This window comes from Lonchura striata, chromosome 13, assembly GCF_046129695.1.
Source record: "Lonchura striata isolate bLonStr1 chromosome 13, bLonStr1.mat, whole genome shotgun sequence".
NCBI lineage: Eukaryota > Metazoa > Chordata > Aves > Passeriformes > Estrildidae > Lonchura > Lonchura striata.
Genome location: NC_134615.1, coordinates 16,004,674 through 16,031,229, shown reverse-complemented (window position 1 = coordinate 16,031,229; position 26,556 = coordinate 16,004,674). Strand labels below are relative to the sequence as shown.

Below are 26,556 nucleotides of genomic sequence, written 5' to 3'. Positions count from 1 at the left end.
TGGACCCTTCAACAAATCTAGTGTCCCTGCAGGATCCCATCCAGACAGCCAGGGGCATTTGGATTCTGACACACAAGGGTCTTGCACAACTAACAGCAAAATTCAGAAGTAGTTAAAATGCCTCTTTATTAATATACAAACCTAGCAACATTTAAGCCAACCAAAATATGAAATGAAATCAAGCATGATATAAATACAGCATACATGACAACGTGGCCTCAGTGGAGAGCAGCAAACTCACCCTGACTTGTGCGTTTGGGAACAACTGTCCACGTCCTCTGCCACAGAGTCTGGCAATCAGAGCAGCTTTGTCTCTCCTAAACCCCTCCAAACCCAAACTCAGCAGAGATGAGACCACTGTTCCCCTCGAAGGAGGAGTACCTAGCACAAGCTTTCTCTGAGCCCACACTGCAAAGGGATTAAAGAGCCTCCCTGTGCTGCTGGGGACAACCTGCTGGCAGCTGCTTGCCAAAGCCTGCAGGGCAGAGGGAAATGGCCGTAGTGGACGGGGAACCATGCTGCTGACATTGCTCCTTGCTCTGTCCCACTCCAGCTACATCCATTGCACAACATTCACAAACATAAGGCACTAGAAGAGTGTTTTCACAGGCTCAAACTTCAGTTGTTCTTAAAATTCCGGCAGCAGTGTGCATCAGAAATCTTCCCAGCCCTTTTAAAATCTGGTCTCAGGAGACAAAAGCATGAAGGGGGGTTTGGATGAGTGTCCTGCTGCAAGCCTGACCAGGAGATGCAGGAGAACCTGCCAAGGACATGAGAGATACTAATCTGCCTCTGGTTATACTGGAAGAAGTGAGATCTATCCCGCTACGGGAAAAGGAGGGAATTTTAGGATGGAAAAAATCTTAGTGGTTCCATGGTGGAAGGCAGCAGCACAGATTTTCCTCCATGCACACAAAATGGATCAGGTCCTAGCTGGGATGGCTGACAACTCCCAGCTATCTGCTCTGCTTGTAGCAGGTGTCAAGGATCTGTGTGGGAAGATCAACTGTTACCAGTATTAACAAATCAGTAAATATTAATGCGAACACTTTCCTAATTATAACGTACTGCTCCGTTTTGGTGATATCCCTTATTCCCAGCTGGTGGAATCTTTAACAGAACATCAGCCCAGTGTGCCACACCTGCAGAGTAGCTCTGGCTTGTGCTGTAATCCAGAAGCCAGCCTGACATCAGTAATCCAGCCCAGCTTTGAGACAAATGGGAGATGAGAAGTCTCAGAGCCATCTCAGCAAACATGACAGGCGGTAGCAGATCCCCTCCCCTCCTGCTTCTCCCAACTCCTGCCTGCAAATGTCAGCTGGTACGGCAGGGAAGCATTCAGGCAGAGAATTTTGTTTCCTTTAATGCAATGGGACACCCACAGAGTACTCTACACCAGCCCAGGATTCTTTAGAGAAAGAAAAAACCCATTACACACAAGGAAAAAGTGAATAAATCAATTTTGTGGGGGTGGGGAGCAAACAGGAAGGTGTCAGCCCAGCAGCTGGACAGGCACAAGGGCTCCCAGCTCCAAATTCCAGTCTCATACTGCAACAGCAGCTTCCACCATCCTCCAGTGCTTGCTCAAAATTACCATCTCTGGGCACACAGCACACAGCTTGCCAGGAAGGAAATCAAATGGCAGGCACAGCCCAAACACCTCACCTAAAGCTTTACAGCATTTATAAATATTCATTCTTTTCTCCTCTCTCAAATGCAAGGACTACTCATGCCAAGGGCTATAAGCACACTGCTACAGCCATAATACTTAAGGAAAGTTTAAAGTGCAAAGAAAATTTTCAAATGCTTTTTAGTGACAGCTTGAAGTCATCAGATGACACCAACCCCTGCCTTTCTTGAGTTTTGTTCCATGACTGAATGCCTTTTTTTAAAAATAGAAATCCAAACAATCAATTAAGGAAAAATTAGTTTAAAACAAAAGAAACATCCTGAAATAGACAGAAATTATTCTGACCCAGTACTATAATAAACTCATTTGAGAAGACAAATGTGAAGGTTGTGAACATTTTGCTCACTGTTATCAGCAGCCAAGAGCTGTGTTTTAAATAAAAATTACTTCTGCCCTTGCAAGCAACTCCCCATTCCCCTGACATGGGAACTACCTCATTTTTACAGATCTCTTCCCAAAATGTCACCGTTCTGTTCAAACATGGAAGGATGAGGTTGGTGACGTCAGTGCTGTACCTTTACAGCTACAATAATGTGCCAGGGAGACAAAAGTGCTCCAGGCAACCAAGTGCACACAGTCCCCACTTCTCCTGTGTGGAACGATTTCCTTCATCGCAATGAGAGGGGCAAATGTGTGCTGGGAAACAAGTGCTAATGCTGTCCCAACTCAGCCTAGAGACAGGGCTCCCACTTGTCCAGCACCAAGGCTGCAGAGGAAGATGCTCCCTGAGCTGGGAATCAAAGCTGATCATCTCTCCAAGGCTGGGCTTAAGGAGTTGAATAATGAGCAAAGGATCAAATCTTCACTGCACCTCTCCTTCCACCTCAGCTGAGCCACTCCATCATCCCTCCAACAGCTTTTATCTTGCCATGCCTCACTCTCTGATGGCAAAAAGACTAATGCACTCAGCCACCTGAGAAAGGAGATTAAAGTAGTGTTAAGGATAGTGGGAAAATCCTGGCACAGGGAAAGGGAGGGTTAAATGATGGGATTTACAGCGGCCACAAACCTGCCTGGAGTTCTGATGTTGGTATCAGCACCATCTGAAAGTTGAATAAATTAAGCTGATGCAGAGACACAGATCTAGAGCCAACCTGGCTCCAGTGACAAAGCATCAGGTTGAAGGAAAAGAAGAACCTTGTGCATGAGAAATTGTACAGCAGCAGAATTTGAAGGTGTTACAGGAAGAGCAACAGTATTGATGGCAACTCAAATGCAACAGTAAAAAGGAGGAATCCAAGCTTACACCAAGATGTGGAGATGCAGTGGAAGTTTTATAAAACCTCCCTTCTTTTCTGCAAAATAAGAAACTGTTCAACAAGGCCTATCAAATCTAGATACTGGAGAAAACAAATAGAAACTAAGTCTGGCAAAGACAGATGTGAAAATGACTGTTGTAACACATCCTCCTGAAACACAAAACATAATTCTAGAAATAGACTACTAATTTTATCCTCAGATTGTTAAATATGAACAATATACTCCTGCTTTTCTAGTACCACTTTTATTCAAGGCTTGCATTACTTACTCAACGATTAACAAAACAGGATAACTTAGGAAGGGACACAGCAAGGTTAAGACAATATCTGTGTAAAAATAATTTAATGGAAGAAAGTGCTATGTCTTCCATAAGTTCCCCTGACTCCAGACTGCACTTGGGCAAGCCAGTCCTTCTCAAGGATGCACATTTACATGGATTCACTGGCCACCTTCCCTGTAAAGATGCCTGGATGAACAGAATCCACGGGCTGTTCCCATTCTGGACAGCAAGACTCAGAGAACTGGTAACAACCCTGTGAGTGATACACACGAGGTGCAGAGAGCAGACCTGCAGCTGCTGCTTCAGCACAGAATGAGGCCATTTCCCTTTCCACTGCCACAGAGAGAGATGCTATTTTTGTGTTTCCCAATCCAAGGTTCATAGTCTTACTGTGCAGAATGAGAACAAACACCTTTTTTAGCAAAAAGCATTTTAAGGCAGTTTTAATGATGAGAATCAGGATGTAGAATTTTACAGTCCCTGTTATTTACCATCTTGGATGTAAAGACTAACCTACAGCAGCTTCAAAGATCTGATTTTTAATTTTCTAATTTGAAGCTATACCAAAGGTAGTAGTAACTCTTCAACAGATTTAGTTGTTCTTTTTTTAGGCACTCTACTTTAATCATCAGATAAAGGGATTAGAGTCTTACATCACTGCTTAATATCTCAAGATGAAAACACTATGCTAGAAGGATCTTCCTCCAACTAGGTATCACTATTTTAAAACGTGATCCAATTGTCCTCTTGATGGGTGTTCAAGTTGGTAAAGGCAAACTATTCTTTACATTGTAAGTGTAAAAATAGCTACACCAGAAATTAAATTGACTAAGCCTGAACAGCAGTTAAAGACCTCTCAGGTTCTGATATAAAACAAGAAGAGAATTCATAGCAGGGAAGGTCGGAGTAGGCGTTAATGAGCTGTAAGACTGACAATTACCAAACCACCCAAGTTTCAAACAGCAAACACAGAAGTGTTGCTATATCTACCATCATGGTGGAAAACTATTTCCACTCTCTATTTTTGGTATGGAAAAGTCAATAGATCTAGACATAAAATAAACCTTTCAGACATAAAATAAACCTTAGCAGACATAACGACAAAAGTAGCTCATAAAACACAATTTTACTGTCAGAACTGCTGGAGAAGAGACATCCATGTATGAAAAGTTGCCTGAGGAACTAGCAGGCACCATTAAATTAGGGAAAAGGAAAAAATAATCACAAGGAGGAATATAATACAGCTGGAATGAGTGGTTGGTAAAGGACAGTATGCTCCTAGCTTTCCAGTTTGGTCTTAACTAATTCTAGCTCTGCAGAGAATTGAACAGCTCAAGCTAAAATCTCTCTTCAGCAGTTTCAATACAAACTTCAGCTCACCTTGGCCCTATACTTTGCGTTCTCCTGAAGGAGTATCATGCCTTATTCACCTGCAACAGATGGTCAATAAACCCTAAGCTGAAGGGCTGCTCAAAGAACCTCTAAGAACCCTAAGCAGAAGGGCTACTCCACATCCTAAATATCACATACAAAACTCTTTCTTTGGTTGAATGCCTGTGTCTGTGGATAAGGAAGGCGAAGCAGTGTCCTATAAAACCAACAGAGAAGGACCAAGGTGCTCCCTGGTACACATGTCTAGCATGGGAACAATGGAATCATGGTATCTCTAAGCAGAAAAGAGATGCAAGAAGTAATTATAGAGTTTAAACTGCTATTAGATGCTTTATGAACCTTTCATTTAAGTGATTAATTCTAACATACCAGGCAAAATTTCAGTTCAGAGAGCAATAATAGGGGAATTTGGCAGAAATGACAAGCAGGCGGAATCTCGCCTACAGCAGCTGCAGAGAGTACTCTGGGCTTTTTGAGATCTCAAAAAAGTGCCCCAATGTGGTTACTACTTTTAAAAAGCTGGAAAATTCTGCATGTCAGTTCAGAACTAAGTTTGAAATCCTGGAAGAAGCCACACATTTCAGTGGAACTCACCACAAAGGAATGCATGCTCAGAGAAGTGATATCTACATCCAACCTACTATACCATATGCTCGAATCCTAAATTCCCTTACAGTTTCCTGAACTGGCAGCCACAGACCCAACTGAAGGCACAGCTCAAAGCAACTAAAGCAGCAGTAAACAAACTTAAAACAAGAACCAGGGGAGCTTTTGAGCTCATATTTATATTACTGATGCTCACCATTCAACTGGAAAATAAAGTGTCCAAAAGTGGTTCTAGACCATAGAGAAAGTGTTCACCACAGCTAACGGGGCAGACAACAGTGCAAGGTTGTGTTTGAAGTCCAAAACAGATGCTGAAGCAGAAAGACCATGAGAAGTATGTGGTATCAGAGGCAGGGAAAACATTTAACAGATCTTTTTAAAGTAAATGAAAAGCATCTTGGTTTTTGATTGTGCTCAAAATATGAAGATGATGATGCAAATGTGCACAAGACAACTCAGCATACCCCTATTTCTTCACCATTTATCATCAGTGATTGAACTGGCACATTTTGACACCTGAAGAAGGGGTGAATTTCCAGCTGCACCATCTGGAGTATCTGTATGAGAAGCCAGATGCAAAGAGCAGTGCTGAAGAAAAGCAATTTATAATCCCACTACCATGCTCCCTTCACTCCCTTATTCAACCCCCTTCAGCTGAGGTACTACTGAGAGACAAAGAAGTGCAACCAATTTGAGGAGGAAAACAGAAGACAAACTTTTGAGTCCAGCAGGAGCTGCCGAAACATTCTCTCACCACCAGCAGAAAACCCAGGGTTTCTCGCACCACAGGTGAGACAAATGCTGTGCCTTTTCCTACAACTTCAAAATAACCACAGGCAACTAAAACAAGGTAATATCCCCTCCTGCTGCTCAAGTTCCCCAAACCAACACAAGTTCTCCATGAACCTTGCCAGATGAGTTTGACCAAGTCGCATAAAGTGAAAGACAATCCCCAAAGAGACTGTATATTGTGCAGCTTAAACAGAAGCAGCATTTCAACACTGCTATTTAACAATAAACACCAACATCTATCCTTGTTAGAAATCAGTATTCTTGCTAATAAAAAAACCCCAACATTCCTTTATAGAAGTGAAATGCACATGTCAATCTTTGACTATATTTATAGAAGGCCATTTACTTTCAGTGACCCCACACAAAAAAGTCCAATCCCACCAACAATGCACTTACCAATGCTACTGTCATCTCAATACTCTGATGTTAAATCTACTCCCTGCTAGGGAAAAGCCAAAGTGGTGGACAAAGGAGGGCAGTGACAGGCTGGACAACACCAAAGCCTGTCTCTAGGCTGTGCTCACATAATGCTTTATCTCATGCCAGTGAGGTAGCTGATAGTTCCATTGCCGTGTGCACCAGCACACCAACCCCTCTAACACATGGTATGTGGAGAGCAGGGTGAGGTCAGCCACCACCTGAACCACAGGCAGCAAAGACCTGCTGTCCCATGCTTTACGCTGGAGAGGAGAGAGGAAGAGTGCAGTCTTCAGGGATTCACCCCAACCCCTCCCATCAGTAGAAGGCCAAGGCCTTTGGTGGGGTTCACTCCTACACAGGCATCTCTGCATGTTCAGCACTGTGCTTCATCCACTGGGGCACAGGGGACCCTGGCAAGGGTTGAAGGAGGGAGACAGACAGGGTTGGGAAAGCTTGAAAATTAAAGTTTTAAATATACAAAATGTAACACACTGGAAAAAGTTTAAAAGTTGCAAGACAAGAAAGGAAAAGAAAGAAATGTATGAGGTGAGAAAGGGCTGGAAGATGGTGGGAGAAGACTCCAGCCTGGGACAAGGGGCAGGTCTATCTACTCAGCACTACTCCCGCTGGTAGCCACTCAGTTCCACCTCATCCTTGCGGCGCCGCTGTGTGAAGAGGGAGCTGAAGGGATAGAGCTTGGCTTTGGCCTGGAAGCGCTGCCCGGCGATGTCGATCTCGTACTCTCCCTGGTTGATGAAGTCAGTTGTCACCACCAGCTTTTCTCCCGTCTTCTCGTCGAAGTGGTGCACGAAGCCGAGGCAGACGTGGCGCTCCAGGGTGTAGCTGTAGGCACTGCTGGTGGTCTTGCCCACGTAGCGGCCGTTGCGGAAAATGGGCTCCCCCCACCAGGGCCAGAGGTCCATATCCGTGTCATGGTCCTCGAGAATGAACATGGTAAAGCGCTTGTACACCCCGTTCTGCTTCTGTTCCAACAGCACATCCTGGCCAAGAAACTCCATTCCCTGTGGGAAAAAGGGAGTGGCAGCTGATGTGAGGGACATGAAGTGTGGCAGCTGCTAAGCTGCAGCAGAACAAGTTGCCAACAAGGGCAATTTATGCTTGCAACTTATGCCCTATCAAAATGGGCTGCCTCTATATACAAGAAGCCCAGTTCAGATACTTTTCTATCATGGTTTTGCTTTAGATGTTAAAAAACACAGAAATGTTTGTGAAGCTGGTCTTTAGAAAAATCATTTTAACTTTCACTCTAGCGAAAACCACGTTTCCATTCCAGTTTTTGCCATTTTTCTTGTTCCAGAAGTCTACCCTTCTTTATAAACCAGAGGTAAACTGTAAGTAATATGAAATTTGTATCCTTAGTCACTACATTCTTTTCTTGAGGCAATACAAGCATTTGTTTTGGCTCATGCAAAGATGGAAAAAAGAAAACAAGACAGTGATAGCAACAGCACCTGCTACCACAAAAGCATGATATAACTCTACACTGTTCTACAAACTTCCCTGTTTCATTAAAAATACAGAACACCTGTTACCTGGCGCCTAGTCTCATGTTTAACATAATTAAATGACACCAGGTGCACAGGCTGGCTTTTGTTTCATCAGATTGGGAAAACAGCTTAGAAAAGCAAGAATTCTGAGCATCTGTAAGGTACAGAGCACCTCTGCCACACTGGGCACTACAGAAAATAAGCAATAAGCAGCACCAGGCACAGGTCACTGGGAATGCTGCCCAGGAAGGCAGAAAACAGAATTTTTGTATTTCTAGCAGCCTCCTGAAGTACAAGAATATATGTTACAGCTACTGCACTCAACTCCATAAAATCACATCCATCCGCTTGCCTGGCAACCTTTTAGTCCAGTTCTGCTCTGCCACCAAACCCTGTACAGAAGGTGGTGTACCTTATCCAGCTTGACCTGGAACTCGCGTCCACACTCCATAGGAGTAGTAAAAGCATCCAGATCCTGGCCCCAGAATGCAAAGAACTTCTCAATGCGCAGGCTGCGGAGCGCGTAATAACCGGCGTTCCGAATGCCGTACTTCTGCCCCATGTTCATCACCTCGTTGTACACGTGAAGGGCGTACTGCAACAGAAGGGTGAAACACACACTGGCACCGGGAGAGAGCAGCAGCATCTGGCACCACTAGGCATGTCACTGTCCCCCACCACTGAAGCACAAGAGCTCTGCTCCACTGGAATGCAATATTAAGCAGAAAAACTCCCCCGGTGCCTGCAGGCAGCTTTCCTGTGGTGCAAATCAGACATCTCATCACCTGGAGTCAACTTGGAAAATGTTTCCGATTTATGCATGCAAGCAACTGCTTTAATTAGCTCAGGCTGCAGTGCACTCTTACCTCTATGGGGATATAAAGCACGAAGCCAGGTTCTCCTGTGTGAGTGATACTCATCACACGGATGCCATTAGCATAGCCCACGCTCATCTCCTGCAGAATCAGAGGGGGTGAAATCATCCAAACTGGAACACAGCACAGAGACCTAGAAGGAGCACACATCCACACTGCCCAGCCCTCTCTCCCCTTTGCCACCTGCACATACTTGTAACAAATTTATATTTCCAATTTCAAATAGTGATATCACATTACCCAAGCTTGTTAGTCATTTCTTGACACTTGGCAATAAGCCCTGGAACTAGGTCAGGATACAGGTTGTATTCTAGATACAAGACAGAAGCTGAATAGCAACTATCTGCTCAGCCTTTTAACAGGCTGATAGGAGACAATGATGTCAGAGTCCCCAATCCCAGCTGCCCCTCTGACATAATTGATTATATGAAACATGTCAAGATATCAAATGGTGACAAGTCTATGGCAAGAGGAATACTGAAAACAAATGCATATTCACCTATATATTTAGCAAACACAACCCAAAGACAAGTGGGCCTAGGGAGTTCTTTACCAACCTATTTCAGTAACTGCAGTAAACCTTCCTGTAAATCTTAATTCTACCTCAATTATCCAAACATTTCTCCTCTCCTTCTATGCATGCTTTGAAAAACCTAGCAGAATGAGAACAGAAGCACAGTTGCTCACCTTGCAAAAGAGAGAGGGGAAGTGTTCTGCAGTCATTGGGGCATAGGACAACTCTGACAAGACATCCACAGCACGGGGACCAATCAGATTGAGAGCTAAAGAGGGGAACAAAACAGCGTTAGGATGAGACTGGAGAAATCTTGCCTGCTGTATAACATGCTGTTCCAATTCTGAAGTCTTACTGAACTAATAGGTGTGTTTACATTAAAGAACAGAGGAGAGAATCATTAAACTCTCTCCTGATACTCCACAGTAAAATAATGCTGTCTCCTAGCTCATGGCTTGCCAGAAAAGAGTCTCTGAAATGCTGTTTTCATCCAAATGTTTGGAAAGGAGACTAAATCACAACTCCAGGCACTTTGAACAATTAAATAACATGCAGCAGGAGACACCATTTGTGATTTTGAGCTGTCTGAGGAGGTCTGCTTTTAGTGATTTCTTACCTGTGTACTTCCAGGTCACATCCTCTAGGACCAGGTTGCTGTCATCGGGCAGGTGGTTCTTCAGCCAGGCCCAGCAATGAACTTGTTGGTCAGTGGGGGAAATCATGAAGAAGCTGGAACAGACAAATCAAACCCAAGAAACAATGAAAAAACAACCACAAAGTGAATCAGTTCATTCTTCATTCATAACTACTCGAGCCATTCAGCAGTTTCCAAACTAACAGGAGATCAAAACAAGCTGGTTTGTGAAAACCACAGCTCAAGTCTCTGGATCAATGCCATTACATCTGTCATGAAAAGAAATCCCCCACTTCAAGCATTACTAGTGGTCTGGCAACAAGAAGTGACTAGACGTAGAACACAGGGAATTCTGCAGGAAGTTGACAGAGTATCTCAAAGGTCACAACTGATTTGCAGAAGTGACTTACAGCTCTTCACCACCAGTGATTCTTTTTACTCTGACAGTCGGAGTAGAGATGGTTCACACAGCAATTTCTTGTTTTAGCTGAAGTCTTTTCACACACAATGATGGTTATTGTTAACAGTTTCCAAAAACAGAACTCCACTTGATATGGGAAAATGAACTGCCTGTGTGTGTCTGATACAAACTGTGAGTTAAAGTACATCAACATCTGTAGAAATCACTAGGCACGGAGGGAAGATACTGGTTTCACAGAGAAGACAATACTTTCAAGCAATACATGAATGCAGACAGAAGTGGAAGAGAACTAAAAGCTGTTTCTAGTTGAAAGAGAAGCAACAAAATGCTTTCACACCATATCAGAGTTCCAACATCATACCAGTACAGTTTTCACTGTTTTCTATGTTTTCACATAGAAAATCATCCAGAAGAATAAATCCAACACTCAGCTGGATTTATATACACAGCCATGGCTATTAAGTTCTTAAAAATGAGAAAGCTTTTCATCGGATGCCAAAGAGAGCCCAAACTAGTGAGTCTAAGGCTAAAATCCTGTGATCATGTCAGCTTGCATGAAAGAGCACAAAGAATGATAAAAGACTGCAGAACTGAGAATTATACTGCAACGAAAATTGAAATAATCAAAAAGTAGTATTTTCAATGTGCAATTCCAATAAGGACATTGGTCAGGAGTTAGTTTACACTTTAAATGGTTACCTAAACTAATAAACTCCAGTGACTGCTAAAAAAAAATTGTATCTCAATTAAGAAATTAAACATCTAAAGCTCCAACATTTTGAGGAAATCTATGTTCATCTGCAATCCTGATAAAAGGCTTATTTTCCCCAATGTTTTTAAGTTCAGAAGCCCCCTTTCACTTGAGTTACTGTATTAGGAATACTACTGGAGGAGTGAGACTTTTTTAGTTCAGGGTGGTGACAAAAGTTTATGGTCTTGATGAAAAAGCCCTTAAAGGCTCAAACAACAAAAGGGTGACTGCTAAAGATGCTTGTCTGCACACCCACCTGCGCTTGCTGAGCCGGGCTATGCTGCAGTCATTCTCATAGCCTCCATTCTCATTAAGCATTCCTGTATGCACAACATGCCCAACTGGCACATCCAGGTCATTCGCAAAGAGATACTGCAGACTCTCCAGGGCCTGGTCTCCGGTGGACTACATGAATCAAAAGGAAGAGAAAGTCAGACAAGCTGCCTGAGCAAAACAAATCCACTGGGGCAGCTTAAGATCGCATCAACATCCTGGCCCAAATTATTTCAATTTGTGATGATCGTGACACTGACGTCTTGAGCGTAACAGGATATAACAGTGCCACAGTGCCTGAGGTCAAATTCTATGTATAGACTAAGCTGATATTTCTATAAACTGGGCCCCTGACAGACAAAACCCAGTCTGTGCTATATACTGTGGTACAACATGAATTTAGCTATACAGTGTGACTTCCTCTATCTATTCTCAACAGGAGACAGAGTTTTTTGCAAAAGCAGGCAATAATAAGCTAAAGGTCACCTTTGCCAGGTGGGCCCTTCCTAGGTACTTACACTTATCTCAAACTTGGTAAAAGATGACATGTCAATAACACAAACTGCTTCCTTACAGCACTTGACTTCAGAACCCACAATATCAAACCAGTCTGGTTTGTAAAAGGTTTTGCTGTGATCCAAATCCAGCAGATCTAATACAAAGAAAAATCAAAGGAAAAATTAATATACTGTATGAATTAAGACCTTACATAGACCAATTGGGAAGCACTAGGCAGAGGAAAATATGATCTCACCATTCCCAGGTGGGACAAAATACTTGACTCTCTCAAATCCATGCTTCTCCATCCACCTGGCTCCCTGTGCGTCCAGGCGGTCGTACAGAGGTGAAGTGCGCAGCTGCCTGCCAGTCTGGAAGTCCCAGCGGGGCACTTTCAGATCATACATGAGGGCTGCAGTGGTCATAAAGATCCTTTATTAGGCAAAGTGATTATCTAAACTTTTCTTTCAGATTATCAGTATTTATTAATATCTGAACCAGCAATAAAAACTCCCTCAAAACAGCTCCAACCTTCCTTTTCTTGCTTTTGAAAATCCACTAATCTATTTTGATCCATTTATAGCTCTTCAAAATAAGAGTAATAATATTTGCACAAAACACTTATATTTATAGATATTTATGGTCTCATGATAATTCTGCTAGATAACAAAAACTCTCATTTTTCATGAAGTCATGCTGACTAGTATTAATTATGCAGGATTCTTCCCTGGCACTGCACTGTATCTGATATTTTGACAAAGCTAATGCTGGGGTGGCAGCCCACAGCTACAGGGACCATCTCATTTGCCTTCTTAAATACTGGCAATTCAGCCTTTTGTAATCACTGAAGCTTTTCCAAATGGCTTCTCTATTGGTTCAGCTACTATAGAATATTTTCATTTAGAAAACAAGTTACCCGAATAAACATTAAGCATCCTTCTTAATTATCAGTGGAGAGTAATAACTTAAGGATGCTTGAATACTACTTTATAAATGTTAAGATTTTACCTCAGTCAGAAACTGCTTAGAATTGTAGATAAGCCAACTAATTCTTACTGAACACTTCCATAATTTCTGCCTCATAGCTAACAATTTAATGAATTTACTGGCAAGATCTCAAATTGGTACTCCTGAAGGACAGGGTATAGGGAAGACTAGATTAGAATGGGAACATAACACTTTAAAAATGGAATACATTTCTCACTCTGTAAAAACTAGAGGGATTCTGCAGCTATCAGAACTGAGGTTTGTACTGGAAAGCAACTGCAGACTAATGCCCAGAGTATAAAGTGTTTTTTTCTTGGAAGAAGGTCAAAGCGGCATAAGGTTTTTATTCCCCAGATATAGCAGGGCTAAGAGGTTTACCCAGCTTCTCTGCTTTCACCCAAACATATGTTTTTAGTTTAGACTTGGTATTCAAGTAATTGTTCCTGTTATGCAACTTGTGGAGCACTTCATACTTCTATTTCAAATTTGAAAATAAGTCATCCACATTATTCAGACAATATGACAGATATTCAAACAACAGGAGGAAACAAAGCATGGCTTTAGACAAGAAAAATGGCATCTCTAATCTATTCTGCAAGGTATTTATCGCAAACTTTGACAGGAGAAAGCAGTATGTCTATGAAGACTTCCTGAATTATGCAAGATAACTGGGTCATCCAGCCGTAAGTTGGAAGTGAAGGTACCTCTGTGCCCTAATGATGTGCAAAGAATAACAATCTTTGGAGACAGCGTAACATTCCCGGTTAAGACTTGGCACTGCTTTTTTAGGCTGGAGCCCCTACAGAGATACATAAAAATTTCCTTACATCAGAGGCAAAGCACAAAAATAGCAGAGAGCAAGGTACCAACAGTATTTTTTTAGAAAAGTTAATAAGAATGCTGGCATACAAAAAACCCCTCATCCTTTCCTTTCTCCTGGAAAAGGGCTATATTGCCATGAAGGAGGTCAGGAAGAAGGAAAATGCTTGTCAGAGTGATAGTAGAGAAGAGACAGTGCAGCAAAGGGCAAAATCTTGGACAGCCTGGCCAGAGCTAAACGCAGAGACCTCACTTACGCATGACTTCCATCACACGGTGACGGAGGAAAGTGCGACTGCTCTGAAGGGTTCCAAAACGCTTCAGATCCAAGGGCCAGACATTTTCTGACGGATACCCATTTACTATCCACTCTGCCAGGTACCTGATGGAAGAAATAAAGACAGACTGAGATATCAGCCAATGTTTTAAGGGAAAAGTGTAGCTTTGAAGTAAGAAGGAAAGCAGTTCGGACTTGAGAATTTCTTATAATAGTGAGAGAGAAGACATGTAACATGGTATTCTAAACACTAGCAGAATCTATAGTTTCCCTATATAAAATGCATTCACAGATTTCCAAATTATTAATTGCCCATTAGGATGAAACATACAGGGTAGCACAAAGTTCAGGACATGTGCTAAAATGAAGCCAGAGCCTGGACAGGTAACCTAGCTGACACAGTGTCAAATGCTCAGGTTCTGATATAAAAGGAGGTTGAAATACATTTCAGATGGAGTTGAATGCTTCTACTTTCTCATTTCTCATTGCCTGGTGTAGGCTCAGCCACAAACTGCCAGGGACAGCATTCATTTAGCACGAGGTACCAGCCAAATTATATCTATCAACACTTCCAGCAGTGAAGGAGGAAGGCATTCTCCAGAACTAATGGACACAGGCAACTCAGAATTTAGCAGAGAAGAAGGTTCTGTTCACAGCCAGCAGACAACAAAACAAAGGGGTTTGGAACTGATCATGAAAAGTTACATTAGCAAGCTAAGCTGTTTATTTTGGGGCTGTAGCAACAAATGAACAAACAGTGCTTTTACCTTCAGAAATTAATTTGATTCTGAAGAGAACCTCACTGAAAAGTTTCTCTGTATTTCATGTGACAACAAAAAATAATTATGAGCTCTTTCTCTAGTGAGTTAAATTTTTAGACAATGGACGTAAACTAGTGGAGACAAAGGCAGATACTAACACCAGCATAAAAAACGAGCAGTTTTTCAAGAAGGCTGTGTGGCAGGAATGTTCAGTCACCAAAACTAAATGGCAATCACAGGGAGAAATGATCGTTCAGCAACTTTGCTGCTGAGATCACACTTACATGCCTGTCTAAGAATCTGCATTAACACAGGAACTGGATTTTACTGGGAAATTATTACACCCCTATCTTACTGTAGGGGACAGTCTAAAACTAATGTCAGCACTGGCATCACATATATATGGTGTTTCATCAGCAACAGATTCACACTGCTTTCAGAGGAATTAATTGCTGTAGCAACTTAAATGATATAAAGACTTCAATCAAATGATAAAGGAGATAATGAAGCATGGGAGATGAGGGAATATATGCTTTGCTAGCTTTTATCTCTTTGTGGTAGTTTAAAAAAAACCATACCAGTTATAGAATCATAGAATCACAGAATATCCTGAGTTGGAATGGACTCACAAGTATCACTGAGTCCAAGTCCTGGCCCTGGACAGGATAACCCCAAGAATCACACCAGGTGCCTGAGACCATTGTCCAAACGCATCTTAAACTCTGGCAGGCTTGATGCTGTGACCACTTTCCTGGGCAGCTTGTTCCAGTGCGGTGGTGTGTCTTTACATTCCAGTATCCAACCACCCTCTGGGTGAAGAACCTTTTCCTAATATCCAACCTAAACCTCCTCTGACATAGCTTTAACAAAGCTTACTTGATCCCCAGCTGCTCAGGGAGACGTGATGCCAGAGGAGAGGTGTGCAGGACAGGAGAAGAATCCAACACAGGTTTGAAAGGCACACTGGAGAACATAATCAGAAAACAGCAACTGCTCCTCTCCTTCTCTCAAGTCAGAAACGAAAGAGGAGTTGTTGTCAGAGGAGATGACAAATACCAACCACAACATTCTACACAGGAGGATCATCTGAGCAGTCTGTTGGCTAAAGCCTTGCTTACACACACAACAATGATAGACCACTTACTTGCCTGCTCCCCCACCATACGAGATGCCACCTGAGTTCATGCCAGCCAGAACGAAGTAGCCTCGTGCAGTGGGCGACTCTCCCATGATGCATCGCATGTCTGGGGTGAAGGACTCTGGGCAATTCACCAACTGCATGATCTGCAGAGCCTCCAAACCTGGCATCCTGCGCAGGAGGGCACCCAGAAGTGGCCCTAGGACCCCAGACAATAAAGAGAAAAATAGTCTCAACACATTTCAGCTGCTTTAGGTGGGAAGTGCTTCCATGCTTTGATATAGTCATGGGAGAAATGGTTTACTTGCTGGAATCACACTACTCAAAATGGATCACACAGCATACAATAAAAGCAGCCATATTGATCCAGACCAAGAGTTCAGTATATTTTCAGCAGTGCAAGAGCACTGTTCAGTTTTGTTTGGGAAATAGGAACAGACATAATAGATAAATAGTGAGGAGTACGAACAGGCAAATGTATGGGATGCTTGTCACATGCACTCTGCAAACCTCCACCTACCACCAGCTCAGAGGACTTCCTAAAAATTTGGTATCTTTTTCTGTATTTAGAAACTTGTAAATTGGTCTCTCTTTTAAGTACTAGACCATTCTTTCCCAGCCTCATGAAAAGTCCAACAGATACAGACAAGAGTTCCATCTGTTAAAATCTGTTGTATGAGGAATCACTGCCTTTTGTTTTAAAGTTCACACTCAATTTCTTTTTATGCTTCCCAGCATAGAAGAGACAGTGGTCACGAATCCCCCTTCCAGCCTATCTCATTCCAGAATCTATAGACCTCTGTTTACTTCCCTTCTGTCATCTCCTTTCCCCAGCCCACTCAGTCACACCATTCCTGGAAACTATTCCAAACTTTGATCAGTCTCTTGCTGCTCTTCCACCAGACCTTCTCCAGTCCTATGATACCCTCTGGAAACAGGAAGCCTAGAACAAGAACTAGCATCTGGCAAAACAAGGATTTAGTGTTGCATAATGAAGTGTGTTTTCTGCTCCTTTCCCAGTAATTCCTAACTTGTCTTTTGCTTTGACCACTGCTGCACTGATGTCTTCACAGAACTAACACAAGCCCCCAAGGTCTGTTCAAAGCCCATCACATCACATGGTGAAAACAAGACCATCCCCACACACACCCATGCATTTGCGTCACTTCACATTTATCCTCATTGAATTTCCTCACTGCTTCATTGCCCAGTCACGCTGGAAAAGTCCTTTGGCAGCTCTTCACAGTTTGACATTTGAGAGTGTTAATAAACGGGTAAGATATCTACTTGGCTTTTGTTGCCCAAAAGTTACCTCTGCTTAGTACTCCAGATAAAAGCCCTCAAGACTCAGCCCTAGGAATACTCCTGAGCTTAATGCACAAGCAGTAAAATAATCAGATTTCACATTACCTAAGAAGCTAAAACAGAACTGACCCGTTCTTTCTCTTCCCTCTCTCAAGCATTACAATTCCAGAATGAGAGGCTGGTGTTACAGGCTATTTTTCTATTGATAAAAAGAGAGATCAGTGCTAGATTTGTTCTCATACCCAGTCCAATTTAAGCAATTCCACAGACTATTTTAAAATCAAAAGGTGTTCCAACGACAAAGATCAAAGCAGTAATACAAGCGCTCAAACCCCAGGAACTGCAGCCCTAGAAAAGGATCAAATACTGCCTGAGTTAGCTCTGACTCTGCTCAACTGTTCAGCACATTTGACCAGATAAAAGGGTAAAGCTGGAACATAGCATGCAGCTGCTTCAGAAGCTTGGGCAATCTGGGGGTACCAGCAAGCAGTGCCTTTTCATTTTATTCAAATGAAAACCAAAAATGAAGTGGGTGCAGAGCTTGAGCAACTCATTACTGAAGCTAATATCTTCATGCAAGTCTTTAGGCATCTAGGGATCTAAAAACCTTTAACATATGCCAACACAAAACAGCACCCCATCCTGGCTTCACCCCCTGGAGTTTAAACTTACTGTATCAGAATGGTGTCTCTCAGAAATCAAAGTAAAATTATTTGATTTAACTTGAAGCACAGCTGGAAGAACATACTATGACTGCAGAAAGAAATCAGTGAAATTCCATCCATGCCTAGGGTCCCAGCGGCATGTGTATTCACAAGGGATGCAGAGAACTCTGATATAAGGGAAAGCTAGATTTCTGAATATAAGGCAAGTTTGAAGATGAGAGGGCACATACCAACTTACTAGGCATCAAAGAGGCAGGAGTGTTGGAGAAGAAAGGGACTCACAGACCATGTGAGTCCATTTCTCTCTTTCCTAGAGAAAAAGCCCTCCATGTAAAAATACATGCAGAATATAAAATCAGAATCAAATAAAATGGGAAGAGAAAGACTGAACAGTTGGAATATAATGAACCACTGTCAATGGTAGGATGAAGTCTGGGAAGCCACAATTCCAACTTCTGTCCTCAAAGCAATTGCCACTGATAGAAATGCACTAGTCAGTCCCTGATGAAGAGAGCTGCAGAAACAAAATACCACAGCTATGTGGCAGGTCAACAGTGTTGATCTACTGTGTCACAAGAGGAGCAGCATATGGCACTGACAGTCAAAAATCAACTGAAATGGAAGAGGTGTGCTGGGAAACTGATGTAGTACCTTGCTGCTCTGGAGGAAGGCAATATGTGCTAAGGATTAGTGGGTGTTTTAAAACATAACACAGATATCACAGAATCACAGAATCCTGAAATGGTTTAGGTTGGAAGGGATTTTAAAGCTCATCTCATTCCAACCCCAGCATGGTGGGGACACCTTCCATTAGACCAGGTTGCTCCTAGTCCCAACCTGACCTTGAACACTGAGCAACTTGTGCCAGTGCCTCGTCACTCTCACAGGGAAAAATTTCCTCCTACTATCTTATCTAATTCTGCCCTCTGTCATTTGGAAGCCATTCCCCCTTGTTCTAGCACTCCTTGTCAAAAGTTTCTCTCCAGCTCTCCTGTAGGCTCCCTTCAGGTACTGCAGCCCTTGGTAAAGGTTTTTTCAGCAAATTACTAAAAAATGAAGAGATGAGTGAATTTGAGAGAACATTAATCTTTCCTACAGATCAATGACAGCTCGCACTGTCATGAACTCTGCCTTCTGCTGGAGGTATATGTTTCACTGCTGTGGGAACCTTTCTTCTTTAACATACCAAAATGATCCCAGTCTTCTTGAAGGTTCTGGATCTCCAGCTGGTTCCGCCCCTCCGTGAAGAGAGGTTTGGGGTTCTTCTCAAAGCCTCCTGAGAGGATGCCGCCCTGCCAGTTGCGTATATAGATCCTGCCGTCGGGGTCCACAATAGCTGCAGAGGGAAGAAAAGAGGTGAGCAGGGAATTGAGAGAAGGGATTTGTAACAGATCCAGCTTACTGCAGGCCACCAGCACAAAAACGGTGGGCAGCACTGGGGTTAGGACAAGCAGTCAGGATTGGATTGCTCCTTCCACTGGTAGTGTGTCACCTTGAAGTATTTATGTTACTCCACCTGACATGCTCCACAGCGATTTTTGCCATGTACAGAAAACTGAGAATACATGTATGTGAATATATACATACATATACATATGTATCTACACACAGGGGTTTTAATTAGTCAAATCAAAGTGAAGCACTTGGACTCCATCCAGAGATCTCAATTCTCTGGACAGTGTATACATTACTCACTAGAAGCAGAAAATCTTGCTAACAACTGAGAGTAAATAAGTAAAGCTTTCTACTTCTCAACCACAGTTTTCAAACACAAAGTCTTTTTTTTAAGAGATCCAAAAGCCAGAACATGGGGAGGAGCAATTACTTCAAGTTTTGGTTGCCCCTACAGCTCATAGACATGTAAATGCCACTGTAAAGCTTTAGCTTCAGTTGGAGAAAAGGAATAGATGGGCCATTTGGGGCCAGCAGCCTGCAAGGAAAACATAGCGAAGACTAGCATGCTCTCCAGCCCAAAAATGCAACAATCCAAGACTCAGACACAACTACTACTCGAGCTAGAGTCGAGGTCATTCTCCTGCTAAGTTGATGAACTCTCTCAAAGTCATTTTCTGCAGGAAAAGCTTTCCCAAGAGTAAAGAAAGATATTCTTTCTACCACTGAAAAAGGATATTCAAAGCAATTCAGAGAGAAGGACTTCACAATCCCAAATGAGCTGAGGACCAATAGCCTGACATTGGCCTTTTTGTCACAAAATACAGGTCACCTTGGAAAGCAGGTATAATTCATGAAGAGAAGTGAGAAGAGCTGAGGAGTCCTTACTTGGTAAGCTGCTTGACACAGGCTCCTGCAAAGGATGTGTCAGGAGGTAGAAGTGTTCACACGCATGGACTGGGATATGGACTGGTTCTTCCCCAGAGTGGCCCAACTCATAGGCCCACTGAAATAAAAAAAATTCAGGTCAGAATGGAAAAGAAAAAAAAACAGCTTCAGGAAAAGAGCAGGACATAAGCACCTCTCTGATTTTTCTTTCATAAAATACCAAGATTTTGTTCAGACCCCAGGACATTAAACAGACACGATTTTTTTCTCTTTTCTTAGAATTTGAACTGTTTTGGATAAAGACTGTTTTTCTGTTCCTAACATGATAACTAGAAAAGTGGGGCCCTAACTCAAAACTAAGAAGTACCGGTTTACAAAACAAAAGCAAAATAAGATTTGTAGACCAAAGTCAGTACTAGGTTCAGCACCTAGAAGCAGAATAGTCAGCATTTAAGTGCCTGAACTAAGACCCTTTACTAACTAGAGTGACAGCTGCTAGCTGAGAAACTGCAATTGTCAGGTGTATTTTCTAGTAGAGAAGACATACACTAAGGAGTGAAAGCAAACAAATTTTTCGAGAGGGAAGTGAGAGAAAAGGGGCTGTCTCCCTAACAGCCAAAGCAAAGTTCTTCCTGTCAGAAGAGTGAACCTCCTAGAAGAGAGACCATGGACAGGGCCGTACCAACAAGCTACAGCTGCACCCAGGTTTGGTGCACAGAAAATGGCAAGCACTGCTTTTCCTCCTTCACTCCTCCTTATCCTGCTGGGATAAGCTAATGAGTAACATGATTTGATTTACTCCAGCAAACCAAGCCAATGAACAAACCATTAAAAAATCCAAAAGAAAAAAAAAAAAAAAAAAAAAGAAAAATAGAGGGAAGTGCACATATTCTTAAGGAACAGAAACAAGAAAAAAAAAAAAATTAAACAATTCAACCTGGCCCGCACAGTTGACAAAGTACTCGCACTGAATCCGCCCTCTGTCAGTCTCAACTCCAGTCACTCGACCCTTCTGGATTGTGACATGACTGACACTCGTCCGCTCGTGAATCTGGACACCTGGAATGGATCAGAGAGTCACTACACCATGAGCCTTCTTTCTAATGTGTCAGACTGTTAGCTTTAAACCCTTATGCTCAACTGAAATGCTTACTTTCTCTTGGAGACTAAATTTCTATTCTTGACCCAGTAATTCTTAAGCAAAACCCTATTATTTGTAAAACATCGTATTTACAATTTATATAGGCTGAGACTGCGAAGAACTACAGATTTTTTTTCTCCCCATGTGACAATCTGGGTGATAAATAGATGCCCAGTATCAACAAAAAAAGTCTCAGCTATGGACTTCTTTCTATTACAAATCCTTTATGCAACAAACTTGTAGTTCAGATGGCATGACTAGTTTTCTTATGGGAAATAAGTAATTTTGTGGGAAAAAAAATCAATACACAGTATTCAGTCAATCTGGGCCAAAAGCAACTGAGAGGTATCTTCCTAAGCAGCTTCTTCTGATCTGATGAACTTTCATCCTCAATGACCTTTATTTCCTGTCGCCTTATTTAACCTTTCCCCTACTTTTAAACCACACACTGATCGAACAGCATTTATTAATACATTTCAAAACCCATTTCCAAAGCATATGTGCTCAATTAAATACTCCACAAGGCTCAACTACTCTTTCATTTGTAGGTAATTAACTATTTTGATGTGTAATTTTGAATCAATTCTAGGAAGGAAAGGGTGTGTGCTTTTTCAGAGAAATACATAACCACTAAGGGCAACAAACAGTGTAAATATGTAACCATTAAGGACAACAAACAGGTGCTTGAACTATCCCAGGAAACCTGTAAACATTCAGTATGTAAAAAATCCAACTTGTTTTTTCAGAAATAAACAGGTTTAAAGAATCTGAACTTCACAGAACTAACAGAGTTTTGGTTTTCAGTGCTCAGTTAGAACATCAAAAGAGATGCAGAACTTAGCTATCATGCAGGAGAGCACTCTGTAGATAGAAAAAGCTCCTACCATTCCGTGAGGCAGCGGTTGCCAGAGCCAGACTCACATTGGCAGACGACACGAGTGCATCTTCTGGCAAATACATGGCCCCCACAAGGTCATGGATGTTGATCAGTGGGTGGAGCTGTAACACTTTCTTTGGGCTGATAATTTCACATGGTATTCCCATTACACTGCCACAGAACATAAGAAACACCATGTCATTTGTCTTGCAGGAGAGCTGATGCACACTGAAGCTGAGTTGCATTTCCTGCTCATACGTACTTCAGCGATGAAGCAATGCGCTTCAGAGAGATCAGTCGGTCCTGAGTCTGAGCCAGTGAAATAGAGCCTGTCTTCATGTACCCTATGACAATGACCAAAGTCAAGTCAGATTTGGACAGGATCTTGAATTCCTTTCCATCTCAGACTCACTGTTTTAATATAATTGCAGACTTGTTGCTTCCACTACTCAGGAGCCTGAAAATCTCACATCCTCAAATAACTTTAAACACTTACAAGCTAGTAATTAGAAAGTGCATGAGCCAACTTTTTAAAAAAGCAATTTTAAATTGTGTTCTCTTTCTACTTCATATACTCCTATTTATAAAAAAAAACCCTGAATTTTAAACATGATAGCTATTAAAAGAGAGAGAAGTTAAAAGGGATCTAATGACTACTCAGAAGAATAAAACTTCAACAACTAAAAGCAGATATTATGTCACTTCAACACCTGCACTAAATTAGTATTCATCTTAATTGCAGGCATAGTTATGAATCTCTATAGAGGTATTCATTTGTCTGACATACATGACAAGCTCTTGTCAGAAAAAAACTGAGTGACCAATTTCTTCCTATCAGGTACATGCTCAGACATTTTGGAGGGATAGGGAGAATTTCAACATAATCTTTTCTTGTTATTTCCAGGGTTAGACTGCAGTAAGAGGCACAGCTTTGCCTATGCTTCAGTGCTCCTGTTAACCACATTTTCTTTTTGAGACGTAAATCAGTGCACAGAAGAGGCCAACTTGCTCCAGTCACTGCAATATTATTTTTCATGTCCTTGTGAAAATTCTCATGTCTGCCCAAGTTACAGACAACATGCAAACTGTCACAATTTGCAGGTAGTCTGCCTTCAGTTTGCCCATCTGATAGTTTTCTCCCTGTTCTTCACGATTCACACTAGTGACATCACTTTGCATCTGCTTAGGTCCATATGTATTGTTTTAGAACAGGACTTTCAAGCCTTAAGACACTGTAAAATGCAGTCAGTGTGGTTTTATTATTTATTCACACATATTTCAGCAACAGTACTACAGTTTCCCAAAGATTACTCCATGATGACACTTTCAGTACCTGTTTGCACTCCTGTCTCCTGTTCCAGCTGCTGGTAGAGCTTGTTTGAATAGTGTGCCATCTTCAGCTCTATGGACACAGGCCTGGCTGTGCTCACAATGCCAGCACAGAAACGAGTGGTGCCAGCAGCCAACCTGCAGGAGAAGGTGCAGAGAAGGGCCTCATGCAGCTGCCAGGTACACACTCCACATCAGGCTGCTCCAGCAGCTCCACTAGCAGCACAAACCACACAGCAACTTCTCCCCCAAACACATCAAAACAACACTTTAAGCTGGATGATGCAGGGCTGACACAATCTCTAGAATGATATTCCTTTTGCTCACTTTTGAAAACACATTGCATTCTAAGACAATTTCTCTTTAACAAGTCCGAAACACTGACATTTTTCAATGAAAGCATTTTATGTAAAAAAAATCTAAGATTCAGCTGGGTAAGGAATATTTGCTACACCCCTACTCAACAACAACCCAAAGAGCCGAAGCACAGTCTTGCCATGCTGTACTCCTCATAAGACATTTCTGCTACTGCAATATTCCTCCTTCTCCTTGAGCATGCACAGACTGAACCTACACAGCATCTTAATTCATCTTTAATGGGCTGCTCAAACCCTACTCCAAGCTAGAAAAAAGGACATTCCCTTGCAAACACAGCCCAGCACCCCAATTTGCTCAGAAGGACTCCACTCACAAGGTCTCATATGAGAATACCAAATTTCTTTTCTTTGCAGCTAGAAAGAACCTGCTGCTTCCCAGTCACACAAACTGCAGGAACCACAGCTAATTATTCCTGAAGGCAGTATCAGGTGGGAAGCTCTAGATGATAAATATACAGTCCAGCACCTATTCAGGGCATTGGAAGCTGCTACAATAAACACCTCTTCGAACCCTAAAGTTTCAGTGGTGTCTCATGCACAGGATCCCCAGACTGCTTCATAAAAATACCATGAACAAACCTCAGAAACAGACATCTAAAACAACAGGGGAAATGTTGAGATGCACAGCTTTCAACAGGAACTCTGTGCTCGGCTAGAGAGCTCACCAAACACAATGAGGGCAGTTATGCTCAGCCAGATCATAACAGCCTTGGCTATTTTACAGAGGCACTAAATCCTCCAACTAAGTGGATAATCTGAGCATTTCACCATCTTACAGGGCGATGTTTTAGTGATGTCTGCTTATAACCTCTTGCAACCTCTGGAGCTTTGCTGGCTGTGTAATGCTTCAGACACACAGAGCATCTGCTCTGAGAGCTCAACAGGCTGTAGGAGTAATGTGGATTTTTGGTTCTTTTAAAATGGTCCATCACCTTTGCCAGTTGCATTGTTTTACATGATCACCTGTGATTACAGCAGAGCAGCTAGATATCTCCCAAAGGAACTGTGGTGCATGGAAAACCCACACCAGAGTACAGTTTTCCTGATGGGAACTGCAGTGCATGCAGGATGCTCACTGGAGCCCAGTACTGATCACACCCCCATGCTTCTCAGGGCACTATGGAGAGGTAGAAGACCCTGGAGTGCAGGAGTGAAGCTGACAAAAAAAAGGTGACATTTTAATGCTTGCTTTTTGTTTCTCACTACCTGAATCCATTGTAACTGTCATGAAATAAAGTAATTATTTTAAATTAATTCTCCCTAGGCTAAGTCTGTTTTGCTCATCGCAGTATAATCTCCATATCTTTATCCTAAGTTTTCTTGGCTTACTTTCTCTCTGTCTTGCAGAGGGAAATGGCATAGCTGCATGGGAGTCGGGCCCTGAGCCACAGCTACCCCACCACAATCGCACAAGGGATACTCTTCACCTTGCAGAGCAGCCCTGTGCTTGGGAAGGGCAGTAAGTGTTGTTAGTAATGTTCTGTATAACCTTATTTCCCCCAGGGAAAAGGCTATTTCCAGGTCTCCACTTTAGTTCAGGTGAAGAGATAGAAATAATATATAACAGCAGATACTATTTGCATAGAAGTCTCATTTTGTTGGGTTTTTAACTAGAAATCCTTACCTGCCCTGCTCAAGCAAGACTATATCCTTAAAGCCCATCTTGGAAAGGTGATAGGCCACAGAGGTGCCTGTGATTCCACCACCACAGATGACAACCTGTGCCTGTGCTGGCAGGGAAACCGGCTGAGGCTCTGCTGTAGTGGAGGTACTTCGCTGGGAGCTGGTCATTCTCCTCCATTTCGGGTGAGCTGCCCGCCACTGGATATCGGACAGCAATCTGAGGAACATCCCGGCAGCTCTTTGTCACTTCTCCTAAAGCACCACCTAGATGTGTTCAGATGTTACTTCAGCACCACTCCTTCTAGGAAGGAAAAGATGAGACTCACATTACCACTTATCTTATTACACACGAGGCTGGCAGAAGGAGACATCACGTGGTGGGCCGGGTATAAGTGGACATGAGAAAGCTGATGAGCAAACAAACAGGAGGGCAGCTACTCCTGAAACAACAACCTTGCCGTTTTCAACTTAGATCATGAAACTGGAACAGAGCATTACACCTTTGGTTTTGACACTGCAACTTGACAATGAGCGAAAAACCAGACGAAAGGTGGAAAAGCTCTCACACCAGTGACAAGGAGAACTGAAACGGCCATCAGGCACAGATCATGCTCTGGAATGCTTCCGAAAGCCAGAAGTAATTAGGGCACAAATAAACTTGATTATTAACGCTGCCAGGCATTTACCTGAAGAAGGAAACGAAGTCTGTGGTCAGAGTAACTGGCACAGGGCACCGGAGAGGCCCCTCCGGGAACAGCTTTGCCACAAGCTTTACCAGGGCCTGGCTGCGGCAGCTCCCCAGCAGCACCGGAGGTTCTCCCGCCCGCAGCCTCCGGTGCGTGCCGGGAGCCCGAGGGACGGGGGCGTCAGGGCGCGGGGTGTCAGGGAACGCCGGGCCGAGGAGCCTCCGTTTCGGCCTGCTCGCCCCCGACCCCGCGCTGCGGGGCGGCCGGGAGGGGAATGAGGGCGCGGAGCGGCCGCGGCGGGGTCGCGGAGCGGGGCCGGCTCACCTGGGGCAGAGGGAGGCCGGCCTGACCTTCCGCGCTTTACGGCCGCGGCCGCC

At 42.9% G+C, this 26,556-nt stretch overlaps 1 protein-coding gene across 2 annotated transcripts; it reads right to left on the bottom strand.

Annotated features, from left to right (window-relative positions):
* Positions 1-109: 109 nt before the first annotated feature.
* On the bottom strand, positions 110-26,439 carry PDPR (pyruvate dehydrogenase phosphatase regulatory subunit). Of its 2 annotated transcripts, none has more exons than XM_021541088.2 (18): positions 26,180-26,439; positions 25,495-25,794; positions 23,498-23,631; positions 22,427-22,508; positions 22,172-22,335; positions 21,084-21,205; positions 20,147-20,264; positions 19,053-19,202; positions 15,903-16,095; positions 13,978-14,102; positions 12,171-12,326; positions 11,935-12,068; positions 11,400-11,548; positions 9,954-10,066; positions 9,511-9,605; positions 8,815-8,904; positions 8,361-8,543; positions 110-7,462 (listed from the first exon to the last, which is right to left on the bottom strand). In XM_021541088.2, the coding sequence occupies exons 2-18, from the start codon at positions 25,719-25,721 to the stop codon at positions 7,058-7,060; spliced, it is 2,640 nt and encodes an 879-aa protein (XP_021396763.2). In that variant the 5' UTR covers positions 25,722-25,794; positions 26,180-26,439; the 3' UTR covers positions 110-7,057. The 2 variants fall into 2 exon arrangements, with proteins under 2 accessions (XP_021396763.2, XP_021396764.2); XM_021541089.2 differs by having other exon boundaries at positions 25,495-25,791.
* Positions 26,440-26,556: the final 117 nt, after the last annotated feature.

Excerpts from the sequence above, each read along its gene's own strand:
- PDPR (XM_021541088.2), bottom strand. The coding sequence starts at position 25,721 with ATGTTCCTCAGATTGCTGTCCGATATCCAGTGGCGGGCAGCTCACCCG. Across the intron at positions 23,632-25,494 it reads GTCTTGCTTGAGCAGGGCAG|GTTGGCTGCTGGCACCACTC; the intron begins GTAAGGATTTCT and ends CTTCTCCTGCAG. Across the intron at positions 10,067-11,399 it reads GCCCGGCTCAGCAAGCGCAG|CTTCTTCATGATTTCCCCCA; the intron begins GTGGGTGTGCAG and ends TGTCTGTTCCAG.